This window comes from Empidonax traillii, unplaced genomic scaffold (assembly GCF_003031625.1).
Source record: "Empidonax traillii isolate 1590-97213 ecotype Southwest subspecies unplaced genomic scaffold, ASM303162v1 scaffold482:size1200881, whole genome shotgun sequence".
NCBI classification, from domain to species: Eukaryota; Metazoa; Chordata; class Aves; order Passeriformes; family Tyrannidae; genus Empidonax; species Empidonax traillii.
The window spans coordinates 1,073,207-1,098,483 of record NW_020955675.1 but is presented as its reverse complement, the minus strand read 5'-3'; the positions used below and the strand labels follow the sequence as shown (position 1 = coordinate 1,098,483).

General features: G+C 42.8%; 1 protein-coding gene across 1 annotated transcript in view; it reads right to left on the bottom strand.

Annotated features, from left to right (window-relative positions):
• LOC114063687 (multiple epidermal growth factor-like domains protein 6) overlaps positions 1 to 25,277 on the bottom strand; it is a 192,362-nt gene that overhangs the window by 55,087 nt on the left and 111,998 nt on the right. Inside the window, exons 6-9 of the mRNA XM_027896137.1 lie at positions 13,885 to 14,007; positions 7,720 to 7,842; positions 3,161 to 3,283; positions 409 to 531 (exon numbers count right to left, since the gene is read on the bottom strand). Coding sequence (XP_027751938.1) covers positions 409 to 531; positions 3,161 to 3,283; positions 7,720 to 7,842; positions 13,885 to 14,007 — 492 coding nt within the window. The remainder of the gene's footprint in view (positions 1 to 408; positions 532 to 3,160; positions 3,284 to 7,719; positions 7,843 to 13,884; positions 14,008 to 25,277) is intronic.

The following is a 25,277-nucleotide window of genomic DNA, read 5'->3' as shown; positions in this document are numbered from 1 at the left end:
AATCTCAGGAGAAACACAAGCGAACCCAGGCAGATAAAGACAAGAGCAGAACATCACGTTCATTTTCTCTTGCATCGGGTTCAGCACAGAAGAAAATTGGGAGGAGGAGGGCAGGAAGCATTTCATAGAGCAGCAATATTCTGGTAGCTCTGCAGCAGAATTCACCAGGCTCTGAAGATAAACCAACAGGGCTATTTGCTCTTTGAAATGCAGTAATTAAGGTCTGTGAACACAGGCTTAGGAATGTGTCACCCTGCGAACCCAGCAGCAGCAGAAGATAGAGAAAATACTATTAAGCTTGAGCTTTTGCATACATTTATGTTGCTGGCAATGCTAATCCCACTGAATTAAAAGCAAAGCATGGCAGTTTGGAGCTAAACCAGCCCGAAATGCGCGGGTGTCACTTACGGTAGCACTGCTTTCCATCAGCCCCCAGCTCGAAGCCAGGATTGCAGGCACAGGTGAAGGATCCCAGAGTGTTCACACAACGATGAGCACACCTGGCTCTGCCTTCTGCACACTCGTCAACATCTGCAGAGCAGGGAGAGAGGCAAAGACATTCACTTGGATGTTAAAATAGAACACATCATTGCTCTACACAGGCATGGCTGTGTGTCCAAGCATCTGCTGAAAACAGCATCCTGGTGTGAGTCTACAAAGGGCAGCATCTGACGGATCCAGGGACACTGAAGTCACATTGTTCTCCAAAAATTTTTTTTTTTTTTCTAAACACCATTGACCTTGAGCTTCTCAGAGTGAATGTCTACAACATCAAACATTATATTTACAGTATCAACCAAAGCAACTTGTTTATTGTTCCTGTAAAAAGAGCAATGGAAAAAGATGCCATGTGAAGAACTCAAGAAGAAAGTCCTTTACTCTCACTGCTCTGAAATTATCACCAGGTCCTCAATGCCATTATATTTAAATTAATGGAGTAGGAAATAGCTGATTATTTTCTGAATGTCAAATGATCTGGGTTAAGTTGTGGCTGGGTTTCAGCAGGGGTAATAGAGACAGAACTCCTCTGTCACATCCCTGAATCCTGCAGCTGCTTCTACAGCAGCACAGCAGGAGGCACCTGCTCCAGCCAGAGGAGCTTCATCCCACTTGCAAGAAAAGGAAAAGGTGCAGAGCTGTAGGTGCAGAGGCTGTTCTTCCCCTAGTCCTCTGTCAAACAGTCTGTTCCTCACCTTCACATGTACTAGTTTGTGTTTTGGAGTTAAAAAACCACCAAAGGTGTCCATCTTCCTAAAATCTCAGTGGAGCATAAAAACACTTTTAAGGAGTAATTACTGCCAAAAGAAAGCAAAGCAAAACCCTACACTAAACACTGCACAGAACACCAACCCCTGCTCAAAGACTGGCATTACAGATGGCAAACCCCTGACCCACCTCCTGTTCCTTCTTGCCCCGACATTTTCCTTGCAAAATGCAGATTATTTATTGCACCAGTGCTGGGTCAGTGTCTCGCACACAGGAGGGAACGGTCTGGTGTGCAGCTCCTCACCTTTTATCCCAGCAAACCGCTTCCCAGCAGTTTCTTTTCCTGCACGTGTGCTGTAAGCAGCGCTGTGCTCGTGGCCCCTCGTAGTTGAACACAAGCAGCCTGATGAATGCAATCAGGCTCCTTGCAAAGAGAGGCCCCAGGCAGTGCAAACACCACACACGGGCTCATGAAAATTTCAGGACAAATGACAGCTTCTCTGAAGCAGCCCCGTGAGCAGCTGCTGCTTAGAATAAAATCGTTTATTTCTCCTTTTCCTGCAACTGTCAGCTTGCAAGTAGAGTATCTTGGACAGTGCTGTAAATACTCTTTTCTTTTCTTCTTTTCAAAAATAATACTAAAAAGTTGGAAAACCCGTTAAAGAGCCACCATCCTGCACATGTTTCCTCCTGTCTTGGAAATGCAGCCAAGGTATGAGCCTTCAGTTGCCCTCTGTCTCCTTCCAGCTCGGCTTCCTGAGAGTCAAATACCAGCTTGAATTTTGCAAAAGACATTGAATAACTTCTAGGAGGAAAAACCAGTAATTGTATATCCACGGCAAGACATGCTGCTTAATGATTCAGAAGATTGTTGCCATGAGGCTGGGGAGAAAAGTTGTTCCAATATATAACACTGCAAGTTAACCCCGTGCTTTAGTTTTATACATAAATTAACGGAATTGTCAATGTGTATCTGAGATAAAACAAGTGACATGATGACCCTACTGTTAAACCCACTGCTACTTCCATCTAATAATCACCAGTGAAGTGTCTAAACTACTCGAAAATACTTTTTTTTTTTTTTTCAGTAACTTCCTCACGAGCAACCCCAGCAAGAGGGGAATTGCTGAGGTGTCCCATGCTACTCACAGAAGGGCTTCCAGGCAATATAAAATAGGGTAGGAAGCAAGTGTTTTGCAAGGCAACCCAGCACCCTTTACACAAGACAGTAATTTAAATATTGGCAAAAGATTGACTAAATTCTTAAAAGGAGGAGTTTCAAATTAGTCTGAATATGTATGTCGATCCTGACTCGGCTGTCAAAAATCTGTGCACCATGAAGTCCACCAACGCTTTTTACCTCATAAAACTCCTAAATGAGCTTCCAATCATCATACTGGAAGAGAAAAGCAGGTATTTTGATCTCTAGTTCCACCACACTTTAGGTCAGAGATGCTATAGATCCTTTTGAAAACCTGAGACTAAATACAGGCCTTTGGAATTCAACTTTAAGCCATTCTCTTTGGAAATCTTACACATCAGGATTTCTTCCTTCACAGTAGTTTCTCCATTAATATGGAAACAGTTCTCCAGCTAAAAAGCCCTTTGAATTCTAAACAGGCTTTCAGTGACCTGGTTCAGAGTGTTACTTGAACCAATTTTCCAGGAGTTGTATCTGGGACATTATTTTAAAGAGAACACTACAACAATAACACTCCAGCATCTACAAATCCAGTTGCTAGAAAGCATGACTTAGGAGATCACAGAGGAGTTTTCATTACTAAAATACTCCTTCAAGACTATGGGCTGATGTGAATATCACACAGAGAGAGAGAGAGAGAGACGCTGCTCCAAAATGCACTCATATATTTGTATAACATATTCCTCTCCACCCAGAGCTCAGTGAGCTCTGATTAATAACTTTCTTCACGATAAATAGTCCACAGTTTCTTACCTAAACAGGACTTTCTGTCTGCAGAAAGGTAATGCCCTGGATGACACTCGCATTTTGCAATTCCTCTCGCATTTTGACAGATTTGTGAGCATCCTCCGTTCCCACTCGTGCAGGGGTCTATTGCTGAAACCAATTAGAGCACACTGTCAACTGAAAGGTCACTTTTTTACCTGAAAATGGTCTTACCTGCCATCGTTACAATGAAGTAGCTGTAAGAGATTAGACTGGGGAAAAAAAAAAATTGACAGACTTTGGTGTGTAGTAAAGCCGTTGTTTTTCTGGGTTTTATTTCCTCTGTTGCTGGACAATATTTTTCACAGAGCAGCAACAATGCTTTAAACAGCAGGAAATTGAGCTTGTATTACACATTGGAAGTAGGACAAAAAAAAAAAAAAAAAAAAAAAAAAAAAAAGAGTACATTTTATTCTTATTTTGTTGTACCTGAACAGATTTCAAGAGTTCTCTAAACAACAGCAATTAGCACTCCAATATGTGTGAACCCATAAACACACACAATGGTGCAGTTCACCATGAGACAATGAATATTTAAAAGGCTCTAGAGGAAATAAACACTGAAGAGCCCCCAAAGACATCCCTCAGTCCATAAACATATGCCATTCATGTTGTACATCAAGGTTTTTTTCCCTTTTCTTGAACAATAACATACTTTTTCAAGGATAAGCCACTCAAAGGGGCAAGTACTTAAAAACACTTTATAAAAAGCGCCTACAGAAGTCTCCAGCTCAAAGATCTCACTGTGTTTTATGGGTTTATTTCTGCAACATATACCTGCTGGAAGCATACTGAGGTATCTGCCCAAATAAAGACTTGACACACACCAAAATAGACCTTCTAGGACTGATAAGACAGGTTTGATTTAGGTTAAGATCTGATATTCTGCACCAGGCTGAGGTCTTGGGTTGGAGCACTCGTTACACCAACATACTGGTGAATAACATTCTGCAGGTAAATTTGGAGGACACCTCTAAAATGTGTCCTCTAGAGTTCTGCTTAGATTCAACTGCAGCTTTTAAAAAGTTATGCTTATTTCCTTACAATTCAAGCCCAAATTCATATTTTACTCATTGTTGTCTGATCTGAGACACTTGACCAGTATTCCTCACTGACCTCCAGCCCAACATCTCCTTCCCAAGCTCTGTAAAAGCCACCTTTTATCAGAGCCCTAGGGAGAAAATCAACATCAGTTCTACAGCACTGGCAGTGGAGTCAGGTCTGAGGAACCCTGGGATGAAGGAGTTTTGATCCAGACCTTGCTGCTTTGCTCTTCCAGTGGCCATCCATATATATGTAGCCATGCAAGAGCAGAGAATAGGAGAGAAAGACCTCTGCTTTCTATAAATATATTTAAACATGAGATATTTTTTTTTTTTTATTTTCCTCTAATTTTCACTCTTCTGTACAGCCAAGTAGCATTTTGTACCACCATTTGGCAAAGGGGGGAAGTTGCCCCAGAATACCTTCAAAGTCCCTCACGTCACCATCTCAAGAACACAACCATCCCAGTCTGCAAGGCTGAGTTTGACTTGACAGTATTTAAAAAAAAAAAAAAAATTAAATTAAAAAAAAAATAAAGCCACAGTTAGGGGTGTAGAACTAAAATTGGACTTCTGACACGATAGGCTGCAAATAGGTCTGCGAGGAACAGCAGCACTCCATCGCACGTGACACTTTCAAGGCTGACAACTTGGCTCTGCAGCTCGACAATTTGCACTCTACAAAGGATTTAGCTCCAAGCAAGAGCTCACTCCTTGCTGATATGAAATACTGAGTTATTTGCTGATTCTTTTTCTATTTGGGTAAATTAAATGAAATCACTATCAAACAGCATCTGTTAAACCTGCACATTACAGAGGTTTTCCGAGCAGCTAGAGCTTTAATTTGGGAATGATTACAGTGGAGAGTGAAACTTGTAATGCTCTGTGACATGACAACAGGCAAACAACAAATTATAGGGTAGATGGTAGTAAAACATAGTAATTTGAATAAAGATAGCAGCCTTGGAAGTCCTTAGATGAGATAAAAGTTTGTAAAGGAAGGATCTTCAGGACATAATGTGATCACTGATTGACTTTGTTTTCGGTGACATATTTGTTCCTGTTATAGGCAGGTTTCAGGAGAAACTAAAAATGATTCATTAGTGTTCTTTTTCCTACACATTTGGCTCTTTTTGTTTCACTTAATAACTTCAGTGGATAACAGACTCCATCCTGCAAAGATCTAATCCAAGCTGTCAAACACTACGGCAAAAAATTTACTGGAATGATTTGATTTCCCAGATGTCCCAGGACTGAGAAGCACAAAACACTCTGGATTGGATGGGACTTTTAAGATCATCTCATCCCACCCCCCTGGCATTGGCAGGGACACCTTTTGCTAGACCAGGTTGCTCAAAAGCCCCATCCAACCTGTCCTCGAACACTTCCAGGGATGGGGCACCCACCATTTCCCTGGGCAACCTGTCACCAGAGAAGAGGTTTCCCAGATATCCAGGAACCTCGTGTGAGGTTCACCACGGTGATTGCACTGATTTGGAACAGCAGCAAATGCTCTTGGTGCAGTCCTACCTGCCATGACCTCTAGAGCACACAAAGAAAGAGAATTGGGCCTTATCAAATTAACTTTCTTGTTCACAGCAGTCATGACTCTACACTGGAGAAAATTTAAAGTGGTTAAGATTAAAATTGCTAGGTGTTTCTCTACAGCTTTTCAGGGCTATGGGGTGCAGCATTAGCTCCCAAGGAGTCTGCAGGCATGAATTCACACCTGCAGAGCAGCTACACCTGCTGTGGTAAATACCCTCCTGATGCTGAGATTTCTCCATCCAAACCATGCCTACAGCAGCCATGCTTTGTGGCTGGAAATTAAAAGCAGCCAGGCTCACCTCCTCCCACCTTTTCTACTTAAAACACCTCTGATTGCCAACCCAAATGCATTCATGGCCACTTCAGCCTCATTTGTTCCTGTAAAAATCTTGTCCATTGGTTCAACTAGCACTTTTCTCTCTCAGGCATTCATTTACTAAGGTATTTATGGGGGAAGAACATCCCACTTGGTATTAATTTTGCAAGCTGAGCTCTGCTTACAGATTCTCCTTCCTCTGAGCACAGCTGCCCTCCTGGGGGGGATGCTGCACTGATTTATTTTGATTTACACACCCTGAACACAGGTAAGCAGGCACCCAGGCCAGCTCCAGGAAAGGTCTCACCTGCAGAGCTGACCCTGCCCCTTTTCCACCGTTCAGTAATGACTGGCTGGTGACAAAACGTTGCCTTTGGTGAGGGGCTGACCCCCATCAGCCCCACCATGTGAGGGAGGGAACAGCAGTGGCAAAACCTCCCCCCTTCTCAGGGGTCCCAGCCTGCTGGTTTGGCTGCTGAGTAGAACCAGCTGCTGGCAGCTGGGATAGAGCATGAGGTGTCACATGGGGGGTTGAGCTGCTCCATGACCACCCAGGGACAACTTCCACCCCCCCTCTCCCAGGCATTGCCACAATTAGACCCCACTGATCCAACCGCTGCCCCACCACGACACCATAAAAACCACCAAAAAGTTCCATGCAGCTGCCTGCACGTGGCTTGGCAAAGGACATCTGGAGTGCCAGAGGCAGCGGAGGAGACACAAGAGGTTTGGAAACAGGATGGGGCACAGCGGAGCAAGGTCTCTGATGCTCTCTCTGCACTAAAGCTCCCCTTTTCCTACTTTTTCTGATAATCCCAGGGACAAAATGTGGCCACCCCGGGAGAGAGAGTGAGGCCAGGCTGCTGTGGGTGCTCACTGAGGCACAGAGGGCGGGATTTGGGGGGGCCAAAAGCGAAGGGAGAGCGTTCGCTGCAGTCAGCGGGAGCTGGAATCAGGCTGAACAGCAGGATTTACTTACACTTCATACACAGCATATAAAATCTCCTTGAGCAGAAGAGGAGCCATATGGAAACGGTTTTGTGACAGGGATTTTAGTGCAATAAATCCATAAATTTGGCCCTATCTTTCTCTGGCATATTCAGGGGTACGAGTGTGTGAGCTTGCGTTGGGGAGTGGGGGGGTTGCCTTAAAAACTGATGAATATTTTAAGGCATATGAGAAAAGAAAAGCAACAATTAAACCCAAAGGTAGCACTGCTGTTCTGCTTAAAAACCTGAAGGGGGGGATGAATGAATCAGACTGTGATAAGCCAAAAGCAGATAAAGAAAACACTTCATGTAGAATAAAACATGTTATACAGGCCAACTCTATATATAACCTGATGAGTAATAAAATGTTAGAGTTAAAACATGGTTAAGTTCCTAACCTATGTCATCATCGTCAGCGAGCAAGGAGCAGCCAGGGGTCTACAAGGCCAAAATCTTGTTTGAAGTTGTGATTCGATGTGAACTTCACACCTTAAACACGTGTCATTTAAAAACCCTGTTAAGGAGTGATTCCTAAAGCTGCTTTTGGAGAGCAGGGGGAAACAGGAGCGAATGCAGTGACCCAAAACACCAGCCTGGAGCATTTTAAATTGCCCCTACTGTGTGTCTCTGAGCAGGTAGAACAGGACTTACCTTCACAGGATTTGGCATCCCTCCTCAGCTGGTAGCCTGGCTGGCACTGGCACTTGTAGTGATCTTCGAGCTGAACACACCTGTGCTCACAGCCCCCGTTGTTAACGCTGCAGGAATGGAGGGCTGGAGCCAAGGAAGCAGAGAAGGACTGCATGTCAACAACCTGGGAAACTTATTTTCTATTTTAAATACATAAATGACAGTAAAAACAGGCAAACCTCTCCAAACTGCTTTCATGAATGCACCTGTCCCATCCCCTGAGTGATTACCCTCCCTTGTGTTCACGGGGCTTGTACCACACTGGTGGAAGTCTAATTCCAGCAAGAGGCAGGTGAGATCTAAGGGCTGGAATGCTGACTGAAGCACAGCACCCTTTGATCTGACAGCACCAAAGCACAGAGAATCCACTGAGGAAAGGAGGGGAGAAAAAGAGCAGCCCTGCTGGCACTTGCCCAGTGGTTGCTTTTTTCTCTCCTTGCTTTCATTGATTAAAAATAATAATATTAATAACAATTGTCTTCCAGGCTGATTTCCTCAGCCTCGTGCATAGGAAAATGCAAATGACAGGAGCCAAAAGCTCCACAGGACAGATTTACAAAGCAAACCACAGGAACAGAGGGTCTTCAGTACATCTCAAAAGACGCTGCTTCTTTCACCCAAGCAAATTAATATTCTTTTTTGTTCAACACATATCTCTGGCCTCTGGAAAAACATTTCTCCTTCTGCCAAAATATGTTCACACACACCCACACCTATTCACACGCTGCATGTAAAAATAAGAGTGATGGTTTGAAGCTGCTATTGTGCTGTATGGATGGAAGTGTGACTGTGTGCATGGCTGCATTTACATATACTTTAACAGCAGGGATGTAGAATGCAGAGATTGAGATCAGATATTAGAGAGGAATTCTTGACCCTGAGGGTGGTGAGGTGCTGACACAGGTTACCCAGAGAAGCTGTGGATGCCTCATCCTTGAAAGTGTTTAAGGTTGAGTTGGATAGGGCTTGGAGCAACCTGACCTAGCAAAAGGTGTCCCTGCCCATGGCCGGGGGGGTGTAATGAGACGATCTTTAAGGTCCCTTCCAACTCAAACCAGTTTGTGATTCTATGTTCTCTACAATTCCATGTTCTCCATGAGCAGATGAAAAGACTATTTGGTCGTTCACGGAAGGCACCAAACTTTGAACCCAATGAAATCATCAAAGAGCTTTGATATTTATTTTAGGAATATTCATATGAATCTGTAATTCATTTATCTGGACTTATTTATCTGTAATAGACATTAGCAAACCTTAGAGACCAAGCCTGCTGCAGGATTCGTTTCACCCTATGCCACCAATTAGCAAATACTGAGTTTGTGCAGTGAAGTATGTGATAAAAGGCAAAAAGAAAAGCAAATTTTTACATTCTCCTGGATGCACACCCAGCAGGAGGCACCTCGCTGCACAAGGACCTGACCCCGGCTTCTGATCTCCATCTGTGCCCATGAACCTCCTGCCCCGTTAGCGATGGAACTTGAAAGCAGCTCCATGTCTGCACAGGAGGCAGCAGACTCCATACACTTCCAGCTTCCTGATCACATTTGTATCCAAAGACCTGTTTTTCAGCAAGAATATTCAAATAAGATGAAAATATTTCAGAAGATGAAAAGCATCTTAAAACCAAGTGACAGAATATACATCTCGGTTTTTTAAAGTGCCATTTTCCTCCCTCCTTCCCTGGGCACGAGCCAATCTGGATGCAAGAGGAGATGAGCAGCAACCTGTCACTATGAGAATTTTGGAGGCTTTGGAGGCGGAAGGGGACAGGTGTGGAGTCCTGTGCCAAGAGCTCGTGCTGGCAAGGCCACTCATCCCAGTCTGGGGTGGGCTCTGCCAGTGGCCAGGGAGCCAGAGGTTCCTCCAGAGCAGCCAGGGCAGGTTTATCCACGGCTGCTGCTCAGGCATCGTGCTGGATACGTGAGAGGAGGTGCCAGACTGAAGCAGAAGTGCCTCTGGGGACAGAACAGGATGGATTGTGCTCGTGCTGCCAGGCGCTGTCTGATCAGAAGGAGGGAGAGGCTTGGCAAGACACGAGTCTAATTCCACCTGTCGTAAAGGGGCTTGTGCCTGGAGGCCTGAGCACATCCACAGGGTCTGGGAGGAAATAAGGAATGCCCTCTGCTTTTAAGGAATTACTCCTGAAGCTTGGTGGAAAACCAGCCCCTCTGTGAAGTCCCAACAGGAACGCTGGCACAGGCACGGCCATGGCTCTTTAGGGTGTCTGGGAATGCCCAGAGAGAGGCAGCCTTGCTGGAAGGGGGACAGAGGTGGGAGGCATCATGCAGGAAAGACAAGGATCATAGGATCACAGAGTCATGGAATGGTTTGGTTGGAAGGGATCTCAAAAATCACCTTGCTCCAACTCTCTGCCAAGGGCAGGAACACCTTCCACTATCCCAGCCCTGTCCAAACTAGTCCTGAACACTTCCAGGGATGGGGCAGCCACAGCTTCTCTGGGCAAGCTATGCCAGCACCTCACCACCCTCACAGCCAAGAATTTCTTCCTAATATCTAATGTAACCCTGCCCTCTGTCAGTTTGAAGCCCGTTCCCCTTGTCCTGTCACTACATGTCCTCGTAAAAAGTCCCTCTCCAGCTCTCTCATAGGCCTGATCTCCTGATAGTTGGGAAATACACATTTCTCAACCCATTAGTTTTTTATAATGGCCATATTTTGACAAAGAGCTGAGTCTGAAGCCATGGTTAGATGCATGCAAAGCAACCAAGGGCTTAGAACACGAAATCTCTTCAAGACTACGTTTTCCATCACCTTAAATCCAACCTTAGCAATGTAAGAACCATAACTTCAGGCAGTGCTTTTATTTATGTGGGGAGACATAGATTATACAGTTTTAGAGATATTTTCTTTGTAACTTCCTCTATTAAAAGCCTTAGTGTGCTAAAATCTCCATAAAAACCTGCACCTCAAGATAAAGCAGACATCAAAGATAACAGCTGGCACCAGAGATGAATCGGGGTCTAACGGCCATGCTTTGCTTTCACTTCTAGGAGTTCAAAGAGGAATGAATTCCAGTGAAGACAATGACTCTAGAAACAATCCAAAACCACAGCCTGACACTGCAATAAACGTGTTCTTTCTGAGTTTCAGCTTTCCAGATAGCAGTTAGTTAAACTCCAGTGAAGTCAAATTCATTTCAATAACATAATCAAGGCATTACGAACAAAACAAACAGAAAATTGGACAGTGTTACCTCTGTTTATTCTAATTACCTAATTTGTAGTGAATATTTGGTCTGGCACATATATCTAAAACTGAATTCAATATTGAGTGAAATTTGTGGGACCGAAAAAAGCTTAAGAACGAAAAGGATCATTGGAAAAGATGGGATCCTGGAGTGGCACAAAGTATCAGGTATTACCAAAGGATCCAAGAATGAAGTATTTTACTTTCACAAACTGGTTTTCACTGAACAGTAGAACCCATTTTGGAGGTTCTTTGCCTTAAAAGTACAGGCAGAAGGAGGAGGAACGAGAAATAGACTTCCTCAATCCATGTACTTTGAGGATCATACTGGCAGTGGAGGGATGGAGCACCAGCAACTGCTCAGGATCCCAAACACACCGTGATGACACGGCAGGAGGACCAGGCTCGCTGGAAAGAGCCTGTGACAGAAGTTCATTAATATTCCATGAATCACATGAGAAAGTAGCTTATCCCAAGTTTTTGAGTCTTCAGATGTAGGCTGAATATCTTATGATAGATTCACTTCCTTATGTATGGGAGACGTCCAAGCCATGCAGGCTGCAAAATCTGCTTCCCCTCAAATGATTTTGGCACTTTTGCTCTCAGAAAACACAGGGTTGCCAAAAAAGAGAAAGAAGACGTGGAAAGAATGAACGCAACAGCAATCTGGGCTGGGCTCATCTGAAAAGCCTGTCTAAAGGGATGATTGTTTCTTGTTTCTGCAGCTAGGATAATCACCTTCCATAAACAGCACAGTGCTGGAATGTGGTCTCTTTTTATTCTCAGCATGTGGGAGAGATCGTTACATCCTCTAAAGCATCCACGCAAGAAGTCCTGTTGCTAATCCAAGCCCTATTTGAAATGCTACATATTCTGCTTAGCTGCACGAGGTCAAAAGAGAGGGGCATTTGTTGGGTTTACTTCTCCATCAGATGAGTGGTGAAAGCTGAATGTATAACCTGGGGCAGCAGAAGAGACAAACCCTCCATCCCCAACAACCTCTGCCCAAATCCCAACTCAAGGCACTCCTGGATTACTGGTTTATGGGAAATGCTTCTCATCAGCTAGTGTATCTGTCTTGTGCTCCATTGCATTAGAGCTTATTATATCCATTTATTTTGGTGTCTTGCCTAAGCAGCTGAAACAGAACTCAATATCCTCCTGTCAGTATTGTGAATATCCATTATCATGATAGCAGCTCTCTCCAAAATTCACTCCTGACTCTCATCTTAGGATTTATTTCTGCGTCTCCTTGATAATTTCTGAGATATTGAAAACAAAACTGATCACCGCATGAAGTATTTTTAATAACTTCTTGAGAATACTTACACATTTGTGAAATGAAAACTTTGATACTGTTCCTAGCTCCGACAGCTCCAAACTGTCAGAGAACTCTCAGAACTCTCCTGAGCTTCTGGATTATTTGGAGCTTGAGAAAACTTTGCTAATCTATGTCCACAGAAAGTTTTACATACTGCAAAGGCAAGTTCATTCAATTGCCATAACATCTACTTTTTGCATTTGTCATTCAGTTCTCTTGCTCCTTTTGCCCAAAGTCACTTTAGTCCTTTTTTTGTATAAAATTCCCCCTCCACCACAGCTGAAAATGAGACTATTCAGAGAAAGTCATATAACCCAAACCTCACATTTTTCACTTTTGGGTCTTCCCTGGTCAGATCTGATCAGAGAGAGAAGAAAATCCTCTTTTAACTCACAGAAAAACATCATTGTTTCTAGTTAAATACAAACAACTCTGCTTTTACATTATTTTTTCTCTAACAATAGTGTTTCCTACCCGTTCCTTCACGAACAAGAAAAGATTGAGACTTTACCATATTTTTAAGTGCAGTTAATCACCAAAACACTGAAAGTCTCTCTATGTGATAAACCCAACAAAAGAGTATATTTAAAGAAAAAAAAACAAAACAAAACACCAAAATGTTATTCCCACAGCTTGAGCACGGGTACCTCTTGTGTTCTAGTTGCATCAGTGGATGTCCTGCTGTGCTAATACCAGGAATGAGTGATGACACCCTTGACTGATGTTAAGCACAACCGAGGGACTTTGAGTAAGAACTGAGACAATGACCAAAGTGTGAGTGAACTTATTCTGCAGATGTGGTCTGACCACACTTCACTGTTCATCTCATATTACCTCAAATCTGGCTTAAAAATTTAAACAAACAATGCCCTTTTCCTCTTCTCAGATGAAAGATCATATTAATCTTTTTTTGCAGAATTCAACAACTCAGCTTCTGTACTGATTTAAATGCAATACAAGGACTGCATCTTTTATGTTATTATTTTTAGCAACATGCAGAATTTGCTCTGTTATGTCTTGTTTCAGGGCTCAGAGTCCAGCCTAAGAAACACAGGGTTTATTTCTAATGGGCAGAGCTGCTAATCCTCTCCACTGAAATGGGCAGCATGTCACGGGCTGAACTGCTGAGCTCAGTGGTGCTGTCACTGGCATGAGCACGCACACAGGGCAACTCCACACTGTAAATCACAAAATCATTTAGGTTGGAAAGGACCTTTAAAATCTTTGAGTCCCAGGACAGCGCTGGAATACGCAGGGAAATGTGCCACAGAGGAAAAAAAGGCTCAGAATTCAAAAAAGTCAGGAAAACACCGTATGTTGTAAATGCAAAACAGAAGGAATTTTCACAAAAGCGGGACACCATCACTTCATTTGTTCACAAAAAAAAAAAAAAAAAATCAAACCAAAAAGGAGTAAATGTGGCAATACCTGAATTCTCGTGAGCTGCTTGACGTGGGATGGATAATGACATCCTTTGTGAATAAATAAAAACTAAGACCGGAGCAAGTCTACAAACCTTTGTACTTAGACCAAGACAGGTTTAACTGAGAAAAACAACACCTTGGAAGTATGTGAGGTGCTTGTTAATGCCTCCTTACCGATGCAGGTGCGGCCGTCGGCGTGGAGCCGGAATCCCGCCCGGCACTGGCAGTGGAAGGAGCCGGGAGTGTTGACACAGCCTTGTTGGCAGCCACCGTTCACCACAGCACACTCATCCACGTCTGGAGAAGGAAGGTAGATGGTGAGGAAGGCTTACAAGGGAGCCCCAGCACGGATATAGCCCCGTTCTCCTGGACAGCACGTGGCTCATACATAATGCAGCCCCAGCACTCGGCCCAGGTTGTTGTTTACTTCGCTTCGGTGCCGTAAACAGAGCAAAGAAAATCAGATTTTTATGGTATTTTTTCCAAGTTCCCGCAGGCACAGCCTCTGTACTCCCTACTTCTGAAGCCCTTGTTAAGTAGGGTGATTTGTGACATGGCTGTTTCCTTGGGGCCAAGAGAAAAATACAGGGAACTAGTTAGGGTTAGATAACATCTGAGCTTGTAGGCACCACTGGTCAAACATGTGGCTTCAGTAAAAATTTGCTGTATGAGGATTTCCTTTTGCATCAGGCCTTTAATCCTATTAGCTCCTGAGGGTACAACCACACACAACTGACATAAATGGAAAAGAGCCACACTCTCCATCACCATTACACTTAACAAGCAAATTTCAAAAGAATGAGGATTTTGCGCCACGTTTTCTGTGACTCTTGTCACAGAATCATAGAAACACAGAAGGGTTTGGGTTGGAAGGGACCTCAAAAGCTCACCTCATTCCAACACCCTTCCACTAGACCAGGTTTCTCCAAGCTCCATCAAGCCCGGCCTTGAACACTGTCGGGATGGGGGACAACATTGTCCCTTGATCTTAGCTGTGTTCACCTGGACTTTTCACAGCATCTGCTCAGATGACCTCTCAAGAAAATAATGTGGGTTCCTGTTGATACCTTTTCTGAAGCTAAGCAGGTATCATTTCATATTTCACATTTCAGGGGATTACATTCAAATGAAAAAGGAAATGAGCATTAAACCAACTTGCTGTAATGTTTTCTCTGAAAATGATGGACAACGATGGACAAAGATCAAGAACAGTTTAAGTAAACAGGTGAAGGTCTGAAACAGATCTATAAAACTGAATTTCCAAAAGTACCACATAAGCAGTTTCTGCACTGTTTCAGCAACACTGAGGTACTGTAAATAACATTTGATTGGCACGTTGACACCCTTACCTTAAAAATCAACACAGAGGTCACTGACAATAAGGGTCAATTAGTCCATTCTCTGAAAAAAATTCACCTGGCAGGTTTTGGCTAGAATTTGCCTGCCCTTTCCTTAACAGTCCCTAGGAATGGCAACTCCACCTCCCACCATCTCACCCAGGGGCAATCCTGCTACCGAATTATCCCAAAATCCAAAGACATCCTCCTCCCAAAGCCAAACCTCCTTCCTGCAACAGACATCCCAAAAGAAACCCCCTTTCAACACTAAAGCCTCTTGTTTAGTTGCTCTTTACATCATGTTCTCAAACCATTTAATGAGGGGCAAGTCCAAAAATGCTCCCGTGGGGAAATGAGCTGGCAATGAAGGGGTTCCCCCCTCTCCATGTTGCTCTTGAGGAACAAGGGGTCTGGCTTTCATGTCTTTGCTCTGGATGAATCTGCTTTGCATTTGGCTTTCACGGTTTACATATTTTTTAATGCTTTTATGTCTATCCCGTTTTAGAAAATCTAATCAAAATTAAGTGAAAAGGGAAGTTTTAAAGATGATTTGGAAATGCACAACATCCCTGTCCTGAGGAAATGTATTTATAAAGCTACATTTTAATACTTCACATGTGAATTTCCCTCACCTAAAATGAAGTCCTCGTGTTGACTGGTGTTTAAAATTCAGACCATTTGCTAACATGAACCACTTTTTTATCCTTCTGCTATATTTGCCATTTTATTAAACTGTATACTACGTACATTTCCTACTGCCTGCAGACATCTGGAATTTCCCTTTTTTTTTTAAACAGAAACTTTGCTTTTTAAAATGTAAACAGTAAACAGAAAATGTTATCCACCTTGTTGAATTCCACATTGTTAAGAACCAGCCTGAAAAATGCCAGGGCAAAATCAAACCCAGGAAACTATTTGCGTTGAGTATCTGAGAAATAAAATGAGAAAAAAAGACCCAGAAAAATAGAACAAGGAATCAGCCGAACTACATAGTACGCCACATTCTACTATTTACACCACAATAAACTCGAACACTGGGAGCTTCAATATATTAATTTTATGGGCTACAATCAGCTGCAGATTTTCTCTCATATACCAAATGCAGCTTTAAGTTAGGATATTGGCATTTACAAAGGAGAAAAAAATCGCCCAGATAATAAAAACGAGCTTGGAGTTAGTGCTATTTATTAGTCTCGATCTGAAGATTTAAAAGAAGGGTCTTGGTTTAAAGGGAGCTCTGAGCCCAGCAGCTCTTCCTTCAGTGCTATTTCCCTTGTGCTGGCACATCCCAGAGGGCCATAAACCAATGATATGGCTAAAAGGCAACATAATTCAATGAAAAATAAAAGATCCTACAATACTTGCATAGTTGAGCTGGACCTACCCCCACCCTGAGACTCCCTGCAGCAAGTGGGAGGAAACCAGAGGCCAGACCCTCAAACCCACACGAACAGCAAACCTGATGACAGACGATCCCTTCCAGCCTCAGCCTTCCTCTGCAGGATCAATATTTTAAGGATTGCACGCTGAAAGATTCCTTCACATCCCACAGATGAAATCAAGAAGAATGCAAGGCGCAGTCGCCTTGCCGTGTCTCCTCCATCTCCAGGCCAGGAAACGGCTTCGCCCACAGTTACAGCAGAAAAATTCCTTAATTATTTTGTCTGGGGGAGCAGTCTGGAAAGCAGACACTGATCTAAGTGCTTGAACTGCACTTGAAAGTTTTAAAATTCCAAACTATCTGGACTTTTGCGTTCAAACTGCTATGGTAGTAAAGGACACACACGGCGAGAAAACAACAGCCTATGCTGCTGTAGGCACACAATGGCCATTTATTTCTCTACATGGGAATAGCTATAGAAAGATGAAAGAATTTCAGACAAATGAATTAATTTTAAAGTATTCTAGAAATATAAAGTCATCCTATTACAATTCTAGAATATTATGGGATTATGGAAGATCGTATCTATGACTAAATTTGGATTAGTTTTCACTGCAGATCAAGTTGAAACACCTACCTGCTCAACTTTCTATAGTTACAACTTAGGATGCTTATCTGAATAACCTGAATATCAAGCCGCTTATGGCTTGCTTATCACAAGTCAGGCTATGAGGAAACCAACTGAATTCCCACAAAACAGAGGGAGAGCAATCCACAGAGACAAGAGGGGGAATGAGAACCGTGTGCAGTCCCCGGGCTGCCTTGCCAAGGGGATTATACTGCTGGGTGACCAAAGCAGAGGTGGCACTGGAGATATTCTCCTTCTCATGATCAGAAGATTTCAACAGAGATGCCTTATAGTGGGATTCCCCACTGAAGGTATCTCCCTGTGTTCCTGTTTACCCACTTTTCATCGGGAACAACCTGGTAGGGATAATCTGGTGCTCAATACAGGCCAATAGTCTGTGTGTTTCCAAGATGTAAAAAGTATTTCAGCCATCATGGCACGCATCTTTCAGAGCTCTTCACGTTTCTGGGGTCTGTGCACTTGGACTGACCTTTCCTCCATCCCATCACAAGGTACATCCCAAGTTCCAAACACAGGAAAAGAGGATGCAATGTACAAATGTATCTTCTGTCAGCACTGTGCCCTTTACAAGGGCGGGTCTGACTGAAGAAGTTACAGGTTGTGAATCCTCCACACCCCTGATTTAGAGACCTGCTAATCTTCGAGGAGGTTTGTCCCTAATTGATTTGAGGAGCCACATTGGCAATAGTCTGTTTTCTCTGTCCAATACAGAGCTGCTTGTGTTACTGCTTGTTTGGAATTCAGGGTCATCACATCAGTGGCTTTTTTTCTTATCATTACTAAAATGTTAGGAACAGTGGTGTTAAACCTGAAATCATCTTTTTTACAAAGGAAAAAAAAAAAAGCAAGATGCTGCCAGATCAATTCCCTAACTAAGAAATAGCTTTGCTTTTATAAGCCACTAAGAAATGTAAACAACATACCGAACCAAATCCCCAAAGAAGGAAAAAAGACTGTTCTGATGGCAGCAGGACTGAGTTTTTTGCATTATCCTCTCGATTTTTATGATATTTCCCCTCTTTTCTGACCATACTGAGCAAGACAGAGCTGTGAGTGGGTGGACCACTTTTTGGCTCCCAGTTTTTAAGTTCTCCACTTGGAATAGCCCAGCAACACTTGCAGGTCAAGAGCTGCAACCACAGCTCCCACAGCCTTGAGCGCAGGAGAGCTGACTTTGCCAACCACAAACCAGGTACACCCTTAAAAGTGCAAATAAACACCTGAAGGATCACATTTTGAGAATCCTGAATGGAAAAAGATGTGCCCAGGGATGGCATTCCCACTGAGGACAAGGCAAAGTTTACCTCTCAGGGAGCTTTACCGAGCCAGTGGCATTTCTTCAGGGTGACAAATGAACAGGATTTCTCTCTTGGATATAAAAACATGCACAGATGGAGAACTGTTCAAAGCCAGTACTTTCTGACAGATAAACAGAGACAAGATTTCCTCTTCCCAGTGCCCAGGCAGTGATGGAGAAAGAAACCAGAACTGGACTGTACTGACCTGATAATTTAGATGAGATATACGGAAAAATACTGGATTATATGTAAGGAGAAAAAAAAGAGTTGCAAAGAATTGGAACAGGCTGCCTGGGGCAGGGGTGGAGTCACCGTCCTGGAAGTGTGGATTTCACACAGGATATTGTTTAGTGGTGAACATGGAGGGGATGTTAGGCTGACAGTTGGACTGGATGGTCTTAAAGGACTTTTCCAACATTAACCATTCTACGATTTCATTATTTATTTATTTATTTATCTATTTATTTATTTATTTACTGGGTTTTGTCAAAACCTCTTTACCAAGCAAAGAACACCAAGGAGACGCAGGAACTAAGGAGTTCTGAGCATCACCCACCTCAAAAACACCAGAGACTTCCTGTGGATGACAATATTTCTGTCCAGTTGATGTAAGAACCCGTTCTGGGTTCTTGTTGGCACAGCCTCCTGCACCCAGGACCCAAACCACCACAGCACCATCTGTGGATCTGGCCCAAATGACTTTCACAGAAGCATAACTACCCCCTTTTTAGCAGAAATCCTGAGAAATACTACATAATATTGGAATGAATGACACACACACGTTTCCATTTCCCAGCCACCCAATCCCCCAGCTCTCTGCAGGAGGGATGTGACCAGCAAAAGCAGAGATACACAAACCCCTGCTTGTATTTTACTTAGAGGACAGTTAATGTTGGTGGTTTTAAAGTCAGATTATAATTTAAAATACTTATAGTGATTATTTATTTTTAAAAAATCATGACCAAAAAGAGGAAGCATGGTCTAATCTTTGCAGGATTATCTCAAAATTCAGTAAAATCAGGTTTTGGCCCCTCTTTGCCCAGGAAGTTGTTGGTCCCCACATGATATTGTGATGATCAGCCAGTTATGACAGTAGTAGAGAAATAGGGAAGATTGGATCTTAAGTAAAGAACCACAATGAGGAATCTTAAATGTCTCTATTTAAAATTGTCACAAGTGCATAAACTGTTCAACTTGAACATTCATTTGGAAATAAGTTCCAACAATCTGTCTTATCCCTCCCTTGCCCTGACCAGCTCCCCCATCTCTTCAGCTGCAGATCTTTTAGTACATCTGACATGAAAACTCTGCTTGTTTGCTATTTAACATGATATTTAAAATCAACAAAGATGCATGACAGTGCTTTTCCCTTCTGTTATTTGTAACTACACTGTGACTACTCTCTTCTATATATTGCAAAGGATGTTTAAACCTCACACAAATTATGAAGTGAAAATATCATATGGTCTTTCCCCACTAATTTACATGGTGCATTCTACACATTAATTTAGTGTGTCTCTAAATTAAATAATTTATGGTTCCCAGCCATTCTTAAGTTGATCACAAAAGTCAGAAATTATTCTATAAAAGTAAAACTGAAAATAAGGCCTTGTTATTGCTATAAGTAGGTCCATTTATAACAGATTCAACTTACAACTTCCTTTAAATCACAGTCCCTCAGGTCTTGAGCTTAAGAATGTCCATAATTTGACAACCAGTGTGAATCCCCTCACAAATGCACTCACTACTAAGCAGGACATAATTTGCTCTTGCAGTAGAAGTTTTTTGAAGGATCTCTCCTGCTTTACTAACACTAAAGTGGTTTTCAGGGTTTGAAACTTTGATTGGATGAGGTTTGAAACTCCTGTTGCTTGAAAAATATTTGTCCAACTTTTCCACCATGAAGGATGTTTGACATTGGCATTGACTCTAGGAAGCAAAATACAAATTTAAAGTCTGGTCAAAAATAAAGCCTAAAATTAAAAGGAAAAAAAAATATGTTCATATTAATAGAAAACGTATTTCTTTTTCATTGAACCAAAGTGAGCAGCAAATACTGAGAAGAGCAGTTTTGGATGGCTGGGAGATTTTAAATTGCAAACCCCCTGGTCTAGGGCTCTTTTATGCTTCATAAAACCCCACAAATATGCTACAAGCTCTTTTGAGTGGTCTGCTAGAACCTGGTGTTAAAACACCTTCATGGAACAGCTTTCAGCATAGATAAATGTGTTCCTGCAGAGCCATCTGGGTCATTTTGAACTGTTAGTGCTCCCAGGCTTTTATTTTTGCTCCTCAGCTATTTGCTCTGCCCTTTCCTGGCCCCTCTGATGGATTAGATGAGCATCCCTTGTCTGCTCTGGTTCCAAACCAGTCAGGTTACCCCAATCACTGCAGCTCACTCACATTCCTGTGAGTCACAGGTGTCCAAGGCAAGGCTGCTACAGCAGAATTAATTAATGGAATGGCTTCAGCAAACTACCAAAAGGGACAACACATCAGGTCTGGTAAGGTGCTGGTTAAAAGGCCTGGTTAATGATTCCTTACCCCTTTAGCCCCCACAGTGAAGGAGCACCCTTGTTAGTGCTGTCAGGTTTCTACATTTCTTCACCAAAGATTAAGGACAAAGAAGCTTTAACCAGCACCCCTTTGGCAGGACTGTTCAATTAGCCATGCACAGAAACAGGCTTTCCAACTTACCTGATTATTTACCTTCCCCTGAAAATGGGCAAGGTAAATAATGGCATTAATTAACCAAATTAAATAACCAAAGCTTTGTCTTTCAGTCTGTCACCTTCCCTTCAGACCTCCCTTGGAGATTTGGTCACATCACAGTAGTTGTTACCTTGCCCTTGACTCCAGGTGTTTTTCCAGGTAGTTTCAAAGATTTCTAGCTGTGTCTAGATTGAGTTTCCTTTCTCTTACTTTCCTTTCTCTGGTTTATCTCTCTTTGTACAGAGAACACCAAAGGACAAGACCACGACTCTGTGAGATGCTGAACATTTCATGGATAGGATCGTGTCTGCCTTAATAAATACTTATGTCCAGATCTGAAAGGAGACACATCTGATGCTTGTTTTCAAGGAGGGAAGAGGACAGAGGCATCTCTGAGCCCTGGAATTTTCTGGCAGACCCGCGGAGCAGCTGCAGAGAAGTGGCAAGAGCTGCTCAGAGCACACTGAACTGCCTCACAACCTGCTTTTGGGGAGAAGACCTGTACAGGCACTGAAAGGGACAATTCACCCCATCAAGTCTATAAGAACTGGATTCCATGTCATCATCTTGGCTGTATTGGAGAATAAACTGCTGTGAGATGTCACACAACCCTGTTAGGGGGGCCTCAGGTGATTGGAAAGAGCAACACTGACTTGCCAAAGATCTTCGTAATTTGAATTCACTGTTGGGATGGGGGAGGAATATATCAGGGAAAAAGATTAATTTCTTTTGTTTGATTGGTTTTGTTGCCTTTTTTTTTCTTTTTTTTTTTTTTTTTTTTTTAAATATTGCTTTCATGTGAAGATGGGCACAAGGCAACCACTGAAAGGGGTGACTTGTTCCTCACCAGTGCCAGGATCCCTCCACCACAGTTCATTTCCCAGATGTCCCCCAGGAGACCTTCTGGATGGAATGAAGTGAAAGGAGAAAATTGGCCAATATTTGTACTGCCCATTTCTGCTCACTCTCAATGCCTGACGTGCCACTGTCTCCTGAGATATTTAACAGTGGTTTAGCTCAATAAACATCCAAGAGCTCCTCATCCACAACTCTATATGCAAACCATATGTTGCAGTTGAAAACCCTGAAGATTATAATTAGAACTGTCCATTCAATTTAAACAAAGTCAAGAATGAAAACTATTTCAAATTCAATAAACAGGCCATTTCAAAGTGTACACACCATGGAGGACAAGCTTAACAACTTAATTGACAGGTAAAGCTTCATTTCTAATCCTCATTTTGATATCATCTGTAGCCTCAGGAGTCAAAACACATCACTGCTCAGTCCTCAAAATATGCAGAGAAAATGAAAATGTCAGCTGAATGAAAAAAAGGAGAAGCATCTGTTTGATAGCTGTGTAAGCCTGTGATATGTAAACTGCTTTGGAGTCAAGCAGCTCTAATTAGAGTTTCAAGGCATTCTTCATTAAATATACACACACAGATATATATATATAAGTTTTAAGCAATTATTTAGACCAGATAATTTGCAAGGAAATCAGGGTATAGAATTAAAGTAAGGAATATGATAATTTCACCGACAGACCTCTGACAACACCGTGATGTTTTCACACAGCTGTGAAGAAATACATATTTTCCACCTTTTCACAAAGCAGATCTGTGCATTTTTCCTCCACTCTCAGTCTTTAAAGCAAAAAAGAATGATCCATTTTGGGATCTCAGCAAAGAAAAGCCAAAAAAAGGAAGAGTGATAGGGTTACCAGCCTCCACAGTGGGGTTATACTAATAGATATTTTGGCAACTGCACACCCTTGACGACTCCAGCTCCCATCAATATGAAACCCACACAGATGGACACAAACTCTCAGTGGAGAACTGGTGCCAGGATAAGTGAATGACCACATGAAATAACACGGGAGCAAAAGCTGAAGAACAACAATTCAGATAAATGAGTAAGTTAGGCTCTTGTAAAATGTTTATATACTGGAAAAAACAGCTTCATTAATTTCACTGTTTCCTTTAGAAAAGAAATGAATGTACCAGCTGTAAACAGAGAAGTCAGAAGGGAATGTTTGGCCTGTGCTGAAAGACAACAGTCAAAATTTTATGTAATTTCTGCTTAGGAGAAAGGCTTTGAGATCCCCATCATCTCCATCAGCAGCTACTGCAACGCTCCTGCAAGATTTTGTGACGTGGGCCAGAAGAGGAGAGGGAAAATTAGTTATGGGGCCATCAATTTTTAAATACAGCTCCTCAGCACAATCCTGTTGGGCCATGCTGGGAGGCAGGAGGGTGGCAAAGGAGGAAAGGATCTCTAAGAGGAGATGTACTTAATAAGTGACAGCGTGATACAGCCCAGACTCCTTGTGTGGACTCAGATCTGAGCCGCATTAAGGAGGTTTACATGTTGGGCCATCAGCATCTTTTCTCAGCAGGACGTGGCTGTTTGAAAGAGCAGTTATGGAATGAAAACAGAGGAATGCCTGATCTGATGAGAACACCTGGTTTTTGCCAGCAGCAATATTAATGAACACTCGCTGAGCTCCGTGAGTGTCTTTGCTATAACAGAATGTGGAGAAATGCATTTTCCACACACAGTAGGAAAAAAATGCACACGGAAATCATGATCTTGCAAACACCTTTGTGGTCTGATGTTTCCACCTTATACTACATATGCTGTGCTGGTTGGAAACATGGATGTCACTTGTGACAAGGCTATGCAGGACAAGGAGAACAGGGAGGGCACACACACCATTCAGCCACCAAGATCCATCTCTGCCCCTCTAAACTAGAGCCCACAGCACAACCTCCTCCATCTCTGTGAGAGCTGGCTCCTGGCACTGCTCTACAGCCATTTGTTCATGGGGTGCCTCTTCAGATACCACCACCAGCGCTGATCCCCCACTGGAGCCGTGCCAGCTCCAGGACAATCTGCAACACGAATTGCCAGTGAGCAAATGCCAGAATTTTACAGAGATTTTCCTGCTCTGCCTCCTTATGACACACATCACATGAGACTCTGCAGACATTCAGCCACAAGAAGAGAGAATTGGCATTAACACATCCAAAACATGTCCATGCCAGCTTCCAGAGCTGGATCCTAATCACAGAATGACAGAATGGTTTGGGTTGGAAGGGAGCTTGAAGATCAACCAGTTTTAACCCCCCTGCCATGGGCAGGGACACCTTCCACTAGACCAGGTCACTCAGAACCCTGTCCAACCTGTCTTTGAACATTTCCAGGGATAGGGCATCCACAGTTTGTCTGGGCAATCTGTGCCAGGGCCTCACCACCCTCACAGTGAAGAATTTCTTCCCCATACCTAATCTAAATCTGCCCTCTGGCAGTGGGAAGTCATTCCCCTTTGTCTCATCACTCCATGCCCTTGACCAAATTCTCTCTCCAGCTCTTGTAGCCCCTGAAAGGTAAGATCTCCCCAGAGTCTTCTTTTCTCTGAGCTGAACCACCCCAACCCTCTCAGCCTGCCTTTGTAAGAACAATGACACCTGCCACAGAAGAATTTTTTTTTTACCTGCTTTTTTTTTCCTCTTCCTGAGATTAAAAAAAAATCACATCAAATTAATCAGTCAATTGCTCCATTTTTATTACTTGTTTTTGAACTCCTTGGCTGACACTGAGTCTCTTCTGGCAAAGGAAACTGTTAGAAGGTTCTCAGGTGGGTCTTTCACAGACCTGGTATGCAACAACAGCAGGTTTGCTTCAAGTTGGTCTTCTAACATATCCCAGCTAAAGCCCTCAGGTACTCCTGTAATTGAAGTTTGAGTAATCCAATATGATGCTGATCAAACTACTGATCTTTTAATAACGCAGTGGAGCTCTCCCAGCAGTTGCTATCTCGCTGACAGCCATGTCTGGATCGCTTCCTTTGGGCCAAGGCTTTGAACAGAGAGGCTGACAGATTTCTGTTTGCTTTAGATTTTATCACAAATTGTTTTAAGGCTTTTTAAAGATATATCAGATGGCTCGTAAAATCCACAGGCATTTCAATTAAAAAGCCCCCCAAAAAAACAAGTTCTATTAGCTGTCCTGGTGAAGATCAGGATTAAATGCTGCTAAAGAGGAACATAAACACCACTCAGGAGCTGCGTTCCTTCCTGTCTTAGTCCTTGTTTGTGAAGCCTGTAGGCAAAGCCATAGAAAAAGCTGTAGTTACCCCACACAATACTCTCCACTGAAAGGCAAATGTGCACATTTTTCCTCTCATA